The sequence below is a fragment of the Cataglyphis hispanica genome, chromosome 2, assembly GCF_021464435.1.
Source record: "Cataglyphis hispanica isolate Lineage 1 chromosome 2, ULB_Chis1_1.0, whole genome shotgun sequence".
Lineage (NCBI taxonomy): Eukaryota > Metazoa > Arthropoda > Insecta > Hymenoptera > Formicidae > Cataglyphis > Cataglyphis hispanica.
In genome coordinates, this window is record NC_065955.1 from 3,033,313 (window position 1) to 3,046,453 (window position 13,141).

At 34.9% G+C, this 13,141-nt stretch overlaps 2 protein-coding genes across 7 annotated transcripts in view; one reads left to right on the top strand and one right to left on the bottom strand.

Annotated features, from left to right (window-relative positions):
- The window catches only part of LOC126857908 (filaggrin), a 117,588-nt gene that overhangs the window by 60,465 nt on the left and 43,982 nt on the right, over positions 1–13,141 (bottom strand). For 5 of the 6 annotated variants that reach the window (XM_050607806.1, XM_050607798.1, XM_050607824.1 and 2 more), the window contains exons 2-8: positions 8,044–8,206; positions 7,382–7,646; positions 5,833–6,125; positions 3,054–3,306; positions 1,363–2,288; positions 931–1,062; positions 259–644 (exon numbers count right to left, since the gene is read on the bottom strand). In XM_050607806.1, the coding sequence (XP_050463763.1) occupies positions 259–644; positions 931–1,062; positions 1,363–2,288; positions 3,054–3,306; positions 5,833–6,125; positions 7,382–7,646; positions 8,044–8,206 (2,418 nt within the window). The remainder of the gene's footprint in view (positions 1–258; positions 645–930; positions 1,063–1,362; positions 2,289–3,053; positions 3,307–5,832; positions 6,126–7,381; positions 7,647–8,043; positions 8,207–13,141) is intronic. The other variant, XM_050607830.1, reaches the window with a different exon arrangement.
- The window catches only part of LOC126857986 (lysosomal acid glucosylceramidase-like), a 32,310-nt gene continuing 26,274 nt past the window's right edge, over positions 7,106–13,141 (top strand). Inside the window, exon 1 of the mRNA XM_050607973.1 lies at positions 7,106–7,151. The gene's annotated coding sequence lies outside the window, so the exon portion shown is untranslated. The remainder of the gene's footprint in view (positions 7,152–13,141) is intronic.

Sequence of the window (13,141 nt, forward strand, 5' to 3'; positions counted from 1 at the left end):
AAAGATGTAATTTAATGTATATTTTACAAGACTTTTCTATATTAAAAATATGTATATAGATGAGAAAATATACATAAAATTGATATTACAAAAGACAGGAATAATTCATCATTGACATTTTCCGAACACGATTATTCTTTCATGAAAGCAGTTTTATAAAATATGCTTATGAACATTATGCATAGCATTATAAAATATTCGATACACGTGCGCAGTATCAAAAATTAATATGTAGAATATTTCAGAGGAAGTACTCACTATTCTGAAGAACGTGGCGTTTGGGCCTCTCGTTTACTCGATCATTCACGATTTTCACGACGACCCTGTGAGCCTCGTTTGATTCTCGAGAATGATCCCTCTGCGATCCAGCCGTTCCCGGTGACCTTTTCTCGGGCAACTGGAGACTTCTGGATCTTCTGACTCGGGACTGATGAGAATCAGGTGACATCTGATTGGTCCTGGCACTCTGATGCTGTCGCGAAGCATTATTGCGTCTGAAGGGATTAGGCGTGGGTGACCGTCCTTGTCGCTCTTCACTGCTGGAGGAGGAAGAAGACGACGAAGAGGATGAATTGAACATCTGTTTCCCTGACTCGGAGGATCCTGGTGATCTTCTCAGTCCCTGTTGACTTCTATGGATTCTCCTGGATATAACGCTGCTTTTTATTTTCGAATAATATCGCGAAAGATTTTCGATGTATAATATTAAACAACAAATTATAATATTAAATTAATATTTTTCTGCTGTTTTATAATATATATAATAATAATTTAAAAAAAAATCAATATTAAAAAATATGTGAAAATAATTGTTCATTGTGTGGATGAAAAAAATCTCGAAATAAGATTTTTACAATGTTTACTATTTTTTTTTTTTTTTGTTCAAATTCTACTTCTGAATTTTATCAATTTTCATATGCCTATCCTTGCCTGTTGGGCGAAATTCGTTCACCATTGGCGCGAATTGACTCTGTGGATGAATTCAGTGCAAGAACTGATGACGATACCAGACTGAGATTTAAGGATGAGCTGGGGTTTTCATCTTCGTCACCATCCTCATATCTAGTATAAAAAAAATCAATATTTTTCTGATAAACATTTAAAAATTTTTTTCAATTTTAATAAAAATTTCCTTATACGTAGATATGTCGATTTACAGATATGTATATATTCATAGATATATATATTATTGACTTATATAAAAATAAATGTTTTATGTGTTTTAATTCTGTAATACAAAATTACTCTATCAAACATTTTTAATCCACATAAAGCGCGGTCATTTTTAATCATTAATTTTTAATATTAAATTGGGTAATTAATGACAAAGACATTAATTACAATTAAAATTTTTACTCATACCCTTCGACGGAAGAATCCGTATTCTCTGCTAGGCTGGGCATGATGGATTTGGTGACGCAGCTGTCGAGACTCCTGAATCCCATCGATGACGACGACGAACTGGATGACTCGAGATATCTCTGCGCAAACTGCGACCTTCTGGAGGACGATTGATCTTCCAAAGATTTGGCTTGTGCCATACGATATTGTTGCTGCTGCTGTTGCTGTTGTTGATGGCTAGAGTTCTGTCTCTTCGACCTGGAAGCCGCCGAACCGGGATTTTTCCTAGATCCGGACGATAGGGAACTCCAGTTTACTTGGTGAGGTGGCGGGGACGGAGGCGGACTGATGATGTCGCTGTCGACGATGGCGTTCGATCGGGGCAAAAAGGGCGCCTTGCTGCCGTAATTGCTACGCCCGCCAGAGGAGTGCCTGGAGGAGGACGATTTTCTGCCGGTGACGGCATCTTGAAAAGCCGGTGGCGGCGAAATAATCGGCGTGATCGATGGTGGCGAGAATGATTCAGGGATGCTGTGCGGAGACGTGCAAGTGCTGGTTGTGATGGAGTCGAAATCCTGGCTGTGCAGTGCGAGGAAGTCTGGTCTTTGCGAATCTAATCCTCTGGTAAAGTCTTGCGGACACTTGCCCGGCTCGCTGTTACAGTGATAGTCCGCTAGCTTGACCGCGCGTCGTGATAATGATAGGGTGCCAGCGGTCACCAGGTTGCTTTCGTAGTTTGCACGACGATTCTCGTCGAGGGACCTCTGTTGCACCTGCACCCAGCCGGAACGACCCAGGTAAACGCCATCGACCTCGCGATCGCACCATCGCACGGGTGACAGCTCGCGGCTGCAGTCGCCACTGATAAACAACTCGCCGGACGTGCCACTATTACCCGAGAGAAAAGTGTTCGTGGCCTCACGTCGGCGAGAACTGGATGATATTACCTATATAGGTAAGCATTTTTGTCGCTAATGCATTTTCCAAATGTTATTTTAATTTCCATTTATTACGTTACATTTATTTATTTATCTATTTAATTACGTTATACATGTATATATTTATACGCAAGAATAACATAAGAACAGAATTTGAGTAAAAAGTAAAAAAGTAAAAAAATAGCATTCTGAATTATATTAGAAAATTCATCTGGAAAGATGATATTATTTATAATTTCTCTCATTATTTTTTTTATATATATTTCAACAATTAACAATTCTATATTTATTATAGCTATTATAGCGTTATATCACTTAAGTTTAAATAACGTGATAATTATGGTAGAGTCAGTTTAATCTAAAAAAAAACCATTTTTTAAAAATTCATATTAAAAGATTAAACAGAGAAAGCGAATGAGAATGTACGACACACTATTATTTTCCATTATCCTTTTTGTAACAATGAGAATACAAAATAATTATGGGATAAATCATATAAAGCCATTTTCGTAAATATTAATTATCGCTAATCGTGATTTAAGCGTTTTATTAATCTTTTTTTTTTAGGAGGACAGAATAAGGATAAAAAGAATCAGCTAAACTTTAAAGCTAACTTTTAATATTAATTATACGTCGCAACTGTAATTAATATTACGACGATCAGCTATGTTATTATCCTCTTGAATTTCCGCGGATAAGTTCGATCTTTATCTTAGATTACTCAAATAGACTGACAGAGACATCAATTTACGTCTAATATAGGATTCTGCTTACCTGACCATGACTGTCTTGTCGATGCTGCTTAAGGCTTGACGTCGACGTGGTCGACGTGGATGTATCGTGACGTTTCAAGGATGGTATCGAGCTACCACGGTTGTAGGATCCCCGTATGTTCCCGCCGGATTTGCCTCTGCTGCCTGCTGTCTGACTCTTGTTGCTGCCGACACTGTACGAGGAGCCTTGAGAGCCGACTTCCCAAGGGTCCGCTGACGCGTTGCGAAGATGGAGGATCGATACATTCGGGCCCCTGCAACCAAAGTTTTCCTCCCTTCGAATTCGGGGCTCAAGATATGCCAAGAATATAATATAATACAATTGTAATATAATTATTTTATCGACGCACAAAGCAACGCTTATCTTTGAAATAAAGTTTCTTTAATTTTAATTTAGTTTAATACATATTCAATTTTTTAATTAAATAAATTTTATAAAAATTTATAGTTCTTCGCATTCGTATAATGTATGACTCATTGTTAAGATCAATGGAGTTGTAATCATACAAGAGTACTTTTACACGGTTGCATGAACTCGTACCCTGTTTTTATACTTCTTTGATTTGCTATCATCAAATCTAGAATTTCGCTTTACTTCGTTGCAAAAGGAAATCGACTCGCGATGCACTTTTAGTATCTCCGGGGATTTTACGCGACAGTCGGTACAGGAAGTCTCTCGCCTCCGTCGACGTTTTGAAGTAAGATGGATGCGTTCGTTTTTGCTTATGTACACGCCTCCTCACTCACTTCTTCCCCACGCGGTATCTTCATTCGTTTCTCTCTTCCATTCGACAATATCTGTATCATACCTGACGGTCGATGAATATTTATAAAGCAAGATTGTATGTACATCAAGAAGTATACGAGAGAGAAAAAGAAAGACGCAGAAGGAGGAAAAGAGAGCAGAATTGCATTCAGATTGCATTGCATACATCTATGCATTGGCTAAAAATGCACGGTGAACGGTCAACGATATACAAACAGTTTTTCTCAGATGAGATCTTTTTGCAAACAAAAATGCATCCCGCGTAGGTATATCTTTTCCATTTTCCTATTCTTTTTTTTTTTTTTTGTTTCTGTCGCTCTTCTTATTCCGCATACTTCTTGTCGTATGGTAAAAGTTCCATCACGGACCACCATCATGTGAAAATATTACATTTCACGCTATGAGGGAACTAAATTTTTTTCCACAAAAATATTAAGATTAATAAGAAAGGCATTTGCGATTATGGAGGTCGCCGTATTTTCTCTATAAGATAAAGCCGGGGAATAATTGGCAGACTGAATATAATTGATCTTCTTGCCACACACTCTGACTAAAGTTCGCCGTTCAAAAGATTCACCGTCATTCGCGATTAATGCGCGATCAAAGAAATCTCACAGGAGACGAGAGGAAAATGTTCGCGAAATTGAAATTCTCCGAAGAAGAATTCGAGCCGCGTCTCAAAGTCTCATCAATGCTGTCATATTTAGATGCTATTTTGATCTGCCGGATAAATTGAAAATTAGCTGTTCGACAGTACTTTGAGACCTTTTACTCGACGAAATCATTGAAGAAGACGTGCAATTTTCCGAGAGTTTGAACTTACAATTTAACGGCGCATACTAAAAAAATTATTTATGAAAAATACAGAATTTTTCATTGAATTTATATAAGAAGTGCAAAGCTCGGCATAATTTATGAAACCGTTAATTAATTTAGCCTAAACGTCCATATGGTGAAACTAGGTGACAAAGCGTATTTCGGGTATATTACTCGCTGCGAATAACCTTTAGTCGATATCGTTCCATATATGACTGACGAAACGCGCCAAACAAGTCGGGCGGTCGCTATCGCGAATGAGACGAGAATATCTGTCCTCGATTAATCATATTTACCTCTTAATCGACATTGCTTCTTTATTCGTGATGTTTTAAATAGAATCGTTCTTTAAATAGAACGATCTATCAGTCCAAATAGGGGATAAGATGTCTGCCTCCGTCTTTGTTAATCCACAGGCTGCGGATTTATATCTCTCACTTTTATATCTATCTGTTATATTTTTCATCCGTTAAAACTAATTTGCACACAATCACAAATTCGTTAAATTTATGTGCAAGTAAATAATAAACGTAGACAAATATTTTGTGGATCAAATGAGCTTCTTTCAGCGTATGTTAAATTTTTTTTTTTTTTATTGTGTAAAAACGTTTTCGAGGATCTCTAGTTATCCTCGCAAATTAATGGGTAGGTCATCGACCTTGAGAATAATTTAGCGTTTGCCCAATGAATTTTAAATTCCTTCCAGATTCAAGCAGATTATGTTTGACAATGAGCAATCCGAGTGCATAAAGCGCGAGAAGAGAATGATCCTCGGTCCGTTGGGCCTCATGAAATTTACATCATATGTAAACACTAGCATCTAAACAGAATCTAGGAGGAAAACTCAAATACACAGAATGACGATTGTAGAGCGTTTGTTGTAATATGACACGGACGCTAATCCCGCGAAATCAGATTTCGTCCTGGATGTCTTTTTCAGCGACACAAGTGAAGACACTATATTGTTGTAACACACACATTTTACTAAACGACAATAATCATTTAACAAAATTTTCCCACATGCACATAAACGCACACTTCACGATTTTTCTAAGTTCTCTAATCTTATAATTTTTAATAACAAATTATTAAAAGCACTGCGCGATAGCCAGTAGTCGTGAAATTTGTACTCATAAAACAACAAGACAGCTCCAGTCGCAGTAAGCACGAAAAACAAATTAAAAACGCGCGACATTACCTGTCGATACGCGAGATGGAATTGGCGATCTCGCTTGTATCTGTGGCCGGATTGACTCTTCGCGGTGGCAGAGCGGGAGGCACGGTTTGACCGGGAGCCTGACTCGAGGACGAGGTCGAAACGGGCCCTCCAACGCCCACGTTACTCCCACGTATTCCATCCTCAGCCGAATGCTGCCTCGAGGACTGCGAGTTCTGTGACAACCAGCGGCGTCCAGTGGTTCGTGTCACCACCGTGGGTCCGCCAGGCCCCGGCTGATGACCTACCACGCTCCCACTGTCCAGCGACGTACTCTGTAACAAAAAAATCCAAGGCCATTCTTCGTGGGCACGCGAGAGAAAATCTGCGTGTGGGACGTAACTTAACAAATTATTCAGACAGGAGACTGGGAGGTATTATATTTCCTGTATACAGAATTCATTGAAATGATATTTTGAATTTCCGTAATTTTATTGATAACGCTGCGATTTCAATCATCAAGACATTTTCTGAAAAAATTATCAAAACGCAAATCTCTGAAATATAATCCTATTACCTCACGACGATAGCAAAGTTTCTCTTTTCTTCCCGTCTGTTTTTGGATTCCATTATTAATCGCGACTCGTTAGCCATTATCGCCAGCAACGATCGTTATGAAATTGTGTCAATCGAGGAAGACCGCGTTAAGGTACCATTATCGTTACATCGGATCGCGGACTAAACTCGCGTGTCCGTATAAATGCTTGAGCGACTGTTTCTACTTCCAAATACGGTCGAAGCATGTATGAGCGACTGGCAGACTGACGCAACTCCGCTGTCGATGAAAGTATTTTTATCCTCGTCCTGTGACCAAGAAGAGAACTCGTCCGTCGGTTAATCTGTCGATGAGCCGCAAGTCCCGTCTAACGTGCGTGTCATTTTATTGACTTTTATTACTCTGCGCGAGCCAACATTCTATTGACGCGCCGTCCGATTCTCGAACAGCTGTCTGTCAATTTATTTACAATGTCACAATCGATCGAATATTTCAGATAATAAAAAATTTACCTAAAAAAATATGTAAAATTTTTTTTTTTAAACTGGAAATTTTTATTATTCTCTTGCAACTGCGTTAGCATAAAATCAGGTTAAAAGATTAAAATAATTGCGAAATGCTGAATTGATTGTTGAGCCAATGTTTTTTGTTCGTGGCAATAACATGTTTGATCAGCAGATTCTATCATTTCTTTTCACATTCGTAAGAGTTATGCTACAGAAAAATACTGTGCCTCGAGAAGCTACGAAAGGCAGACATTCTATTTGGAAACGTGTCATTTATTGTCAACAAGTATACATAAAAGGTAATAAAATTCATAAACGGCCTAAGAATTTCTCTATTTATATGTATCTAGTCTATCTGCTTTTATCAACAATTTGTTCCCGATGTACTAAAAAGAAAAAGACGATTTTTATTTATAACACAATTAAATATCGACAATAAGCGCAACGTCGATTGATAAAAAAATTAATTAATTCATTTAATAAAAATTAATTAATTAATTTAATAAAAATTTAATCGGATTTTGCATACATTTACGTGATTTTTTCTGGACGTAACGGACGAATCCTGCGAAGATCCTCTTGCGTAGTGTCGAGCAAAGACCTCGGCGAGCCTGGATCTTCCCGAACTTGTAGCATTCGATTTGGCTTTATTTGGCGGCGAGCCATCGGCGACGCCCGCTAAATTCGGATTGCTGCTTTTGCGCTCCGGAAACACTAAATGCTCGATGTTCGGCGTGTATCCAGGATCGCTCCTGACGATATCCTGGAGTGTCACGCGGCTGGGTCCGCCATTACTGCAATAACCCATACATAGTGCCAAGTTTCATCAATTGATTGTGATAGTCAATGACGATGTACTGACTACTTAAAAGGAATATAAATATCTATTTATAGAGAATTGAATTTTCAACCAAAACTTTTTAATTAATTTCAACAAATTCTTCGGATGAATTTTAATCATTAATTAATAACATGTTATTTTTTCTTATAAAATTGTGCCGTCGCGCAGTCACTTAAATATAGCCATTAATTTCTTGTTCAGAAGATAAATCTTTAAAAAGAATTTCTGTTTTATTAAAATTGTTTTACTATTACTTTAATATTTATGTGAAAATTACATATCTAAATTATTTTTCCAATTACTGATTGATACGAATATTTTTTTGACAATTTTGCAAAATGTGAATTGACCTGGATCCGAAATGCGACTGTCTTTGTCCGCGTCTCTTCCCGCTGCCACGGCCAGGCTTGATGTTCGTCGCCTCGGCCAATTGTAGCAAACGATTGCGATGCTGCCGTAACAGCGGGTCTTCCCGACGATTCATTCTATCCTGTGCACTTGGAATCCTGCATTCTGGAATCATTCAGAAAAAGCAAAAAGTTAATTCTCATTAAAAGATTATTTGTTATTGCTCTCTCTGATATCTTTACGCAACTTATGCAGTTATACTTTTCACACAATTCATATAAACAATGATACTTTTACCATTGTTATTTTTAATACTTTCTAGAATAAAATAAAATATTGTTTTAAAGTTTAGTAACAGAAAAAGATATAATAAAGCATCGTAAAAATTTACTGAAAGATTTAAAAAGAAATTAATGTTTATTTGTAGAATTTTTATCGGTGTGGATAGAAATGCCTAACATTTGCAAAAAAATAAATTAACCTAAATATTTATAACAACTTTTAAAGTAATAATTTAGTGAAATATATCTTGCTTACAACCTATTATAAAATTCATGAGAGAGTAAAATTAGCGTTTTTAATAACTCTTTTCGCGAGAATCGTTTGAGAGCAGAGAAAAAATGTATGCTACGGACACACTATATTTGCGCCGCTTTTCTCACTCGTTTTCTCTTTTATCTCGTTTGATGTGACGAACGTAAAGAGAAAATTGATATATGGAAAAGGGATAAGAAAAATGATGTCCTTCTCTGGCGCAGGAACATCAGTTTGCTAGCTATTGTTTCAGCACATCCGGTCGCCTTTAAAAATGCTTTCCTCTCGCCTCTCGAATGAGATAGTCCCTTATCGTATATGTAAAACGTTATATTTTATATTTCTCTGCGAAAACAATAGTTTCCTCTTGTATTATTATTATTATTATTTCAGTCCATCGTATAAATATGTATAATATTAAACATGATTAAAATTTGTGTATCTATGCGTTCAACATTCCATAAAAAAATCTTTTAATTAAAGATGAAAAGAGCGGAAAATGTAGAAAAAACATCATTTCTAAAGCTTCATTAAAATTATGCGCTCTTTGCTTTTGACGTTTTGAAAAAGTAAAAACGCACACTCCAGTTTAGTTTAATCATAATCTTTAGGATTTTTTTTGAAGAGATTACACACATATATATTTGATTATACGCGATTATTCCATTTGACTTAATCTTCGCATTTAGTAGCTTTATTATGATAAATGGCAGTTCAGTGTAACAGATGCCGTAAATATTAATCATCAAAGATGATAAAACTGATGAGCATTCTTCTCTTTTCGCATGATAACCGGCAGTGATGTATTTTTTTTACAATATCGAGCCTGACAGTGGCACTATAATCATCGCTATTACAATATTAGCTATCGAGGAAAGTTCGGTGATACTGTTGCAAATAGTTGACACAATAGTCGCACAACCAATGTGTATAAAAAAATTTAACACATATTAAAAAATGATGAAATTAGCCAGTGAGAATATTTCATGTGAATATTCCGAACGTTTGTTAAATATTTTAATTCCCATTGCATCAATCAACGTTTCAAATAGATAAAAAAAGAGAAAAACAAGTAGACCAAGATTCTAAAAATAAAATTGTGATGAATATACAGGATGTTCCTAGATTTTCTTTCAATCAAAGATACTTGCAAGTAAGACAAGATCATAGAATCTTAAAATTCATCTACCTTCGCCGCAGTTTGCGTTCGAGCGAAAGTATCTGCAGCCGACAATTTTTTCACCGAATCGAGCCGACTTGATGCTGATGCGCTTTAAGCGACCATTTTACTTCCCATTACAAATCGTTTTCCGATTCCATTAAGAGTCACCGCTCTCTTTTGCAGCTTCTAGATACGTTGACACGTAATCTGTATTTCAGTTCAGTCGGGCTCAATGAAAACCTCGTTTCCCGCCTCTTCAGACAAGAACCTCTTCCATGAGCCCATTCGCGACAACTCCATTTACTGAAATTTCACAACGATTTTTCCTATCTAAGCTCCGTTGCATCGCAAAATGCCAGGATAAGAATAGAGTCGAAGATTTTAAAAACCGATCGAGCATTATGCGAAAAAGATTCAAGCATATATAACGTTTTCTCTTTTTTTTTTTTTAGATAGATTAAATGTTTTGGGAAACTATAATTATTTCTTTTCGCCTAATGTATTTTGAGAACGCGTTAAACGAAATATTTTCCTTTACAAAAGTACGACACAGGATACAAAGGAGAAAAAACGTAATTTTTGAAATCGGAGATCACGTTGGTGCGTCGTATTTTGTTCTGCAGATTCTGTTCGAGGAATCGCGGTGATACGAAATGTAATTTGTTGCCCATAAAAGTATCGTTCGCTTAGAGTTATCGTCGTCGGCGGCAGGTAGGGAGGAAAAAAGACGCAGAAAACGTGGAAGCAGCGCCAAATCAAAGAGTAAATCGCGCACAGTTGCTCGTCTACGAGGGATGATCGGATTTGCGTGCATTTGAACAACGAATTGCGAGACGTGCCATGGTAACCCGTTCCATAAATTGCGAGTTCTGATTGGGATTTACGAGTGGAGGGTGCAAGCACGCGGGTACGTTGCGGTCCTCTTTAATACGAGAACCACGAAGTGCAGCATGAGTTCTCCAATCGAAATTTATGGCTGGGTACCTCGCGAAAGAAAACAGGAAAAATGAGGAAATAAATCTCACTAGCAGAAAGGGATTCTATTGCGGATTTGTATGCTTTGGGATAATATGTGAATGTTTCGATATTTTTTTAATTTTTTTCTTTATATTAATATATTTTATATACGATTTACTAATATAAATTTTTTTTTATATTTATATAAATATTATATAAATTTTATATTATATTTATATTATATATAATACACATAGAGTCAATCTTAGAGCTGTATGATACTTTCTTATAAACATGTTGCAATTAAAAACTGTTATTGACATATGGATTAATCTTTGATAACAGATAATGAAATATATCCTTGCTTTTTGGAATAATTACAAACAGATATTACTTTGATGAAACTTTAACGAAATCCTAAATTTGCAAATCTATATTTGTAAATCAATTATTTGTAAATTCGACACAATTGCGCAGAAATTCATCCAAGCTGAAATGAAATAGAACGATAGAAATCGTTTTGAATATTCCGCGTAATATTAGCATTGAAAAGGCAGAAATTGCAACACGTAGAAAGAAAGATTAATATGTGATGAGATTTAGGGAAGGGAAGTTCCTGGTATAATATAGACAACACTCTACATAGCTTAAATTTTATCATCTTGTGTCCCACCATCGAATAGAGTCACGTACTGCGATAACATGAGTCCAGATTTGCCGGAAATATGTTCCAGGATCATTGCCAACTTGTACGAAATGATGTGAATCGTTGACAAAAAAATTGTAATAAAAAAAGGAGGAAAGGAAAATTTATGAACGATTTATCATATGAATGTTGTGTACCCATTATTAATTATTAGAATAAAATTACAAATTAAAATAAAATTAAAATAAAAAGTAGTAAAATAAATAAATAAAAAATAAAATACTATGGAAAAGCGATTATAACAAAATGTATAAAATATATATATATATATATATATATATATATATATATATATTATATGAAAACATAAATTTATATTTAAAATAAAAATATTAAATTTTTAAACTTAAGAGAATAAAGTTTTAATTTCCTGTTCCAATTTTTCTAAATGTGTAATTGATAAAATTGAATTCACCGAATAAAATCTTATATCCGTCGTAAAAACCGAGACTATTCATTGGTATAGCAGGATATCTGTCTGCAGGCGTTGCAAAGAGTCACGATGTATTAAAGAAGACCCGCCATATCTCCGCATGTGGAATTTTATAAAAAATATCATAAAATCTAAATTTTTTTATTCTAGACGACAACCAATGTTTATATTTATTATTTTGATATTATTTGACAATATTATATTATTGGATTTCTTCCTAATCTCCATATATATATATATATATATATATATATATATATATATATATAATTTCGGAACTTTAATTTATAATCCTAGCTGGTATAGAAAATCAACAAACCGAAAGCAGGACGCGTTAATTAAAAATAAACAATCAGCCACATCTAGTAAATGGATTAATATTGTCCAGTTATATAGTAAGAACTTAAATAAATCTTAATAGAAATCATAAATATAATAAACGACGCGTATTTAAATATTTTTTTTTGTATTCTGTTAAATATATAGATGATGATTAAAGATGATATAGATGATGATTATGATTTGTTTAAAAAAGATTTCTTTAAATAATACCTATTAATTAATAAACCATTGTATCATGCAAAAAAGCTCGTTGCTATATGAAAATTTATCACGTTTTCTTCACAAGTTCGATCAGATGAAATAAATCAATTCGACGCGTAACATAAAAATAATACACGCAATTTATGACGATCGATAAAATATCAATGAAATGGCGAATGCATATTCTTAGATTAACTTAAACTTAAACATTATGATAATTGCAGACGCATTCCACGGAATTGAACAAAGGAATAAATTATATTCCTTTGAATAAGTTTTATTTTGTATATAAATACTTATTTATATTTCTTTCAAAGAATTCTAAGAGATGTAGAATTCTAGCAATACACTTCCAAATAATTTCAATAAAACGGTTTCTATTTTGCAAGTTTTTTGTGACACCATCTATACAACAAATGAAAGTTTTTAGACGCATTCTCATAATATTTAAATGACAATTTACGAATATGCAATGCATACTATATACGATTACCCGCAAAATTTATCTCAGGAGTACCATATATATAAATGGATAAATACAATGACAGCGATGTTAAGTCAGACCGTAACTATGTATATTTAAAGAGAAAGAAAAAAAAAGAGAGAAAAAGAAAAAGAATGGCATGTTAATAAGAACATGATAAATCACTTAAAATCTCTTCAAGCTCGGCTAGCATCGGATTTTTAGAATTTTTGAAAAGCTTTTTTCAAGAACTGACGCTATTCCTTGGCGGCAAAAATTCGAAGCTACTCGTCGTATATAAT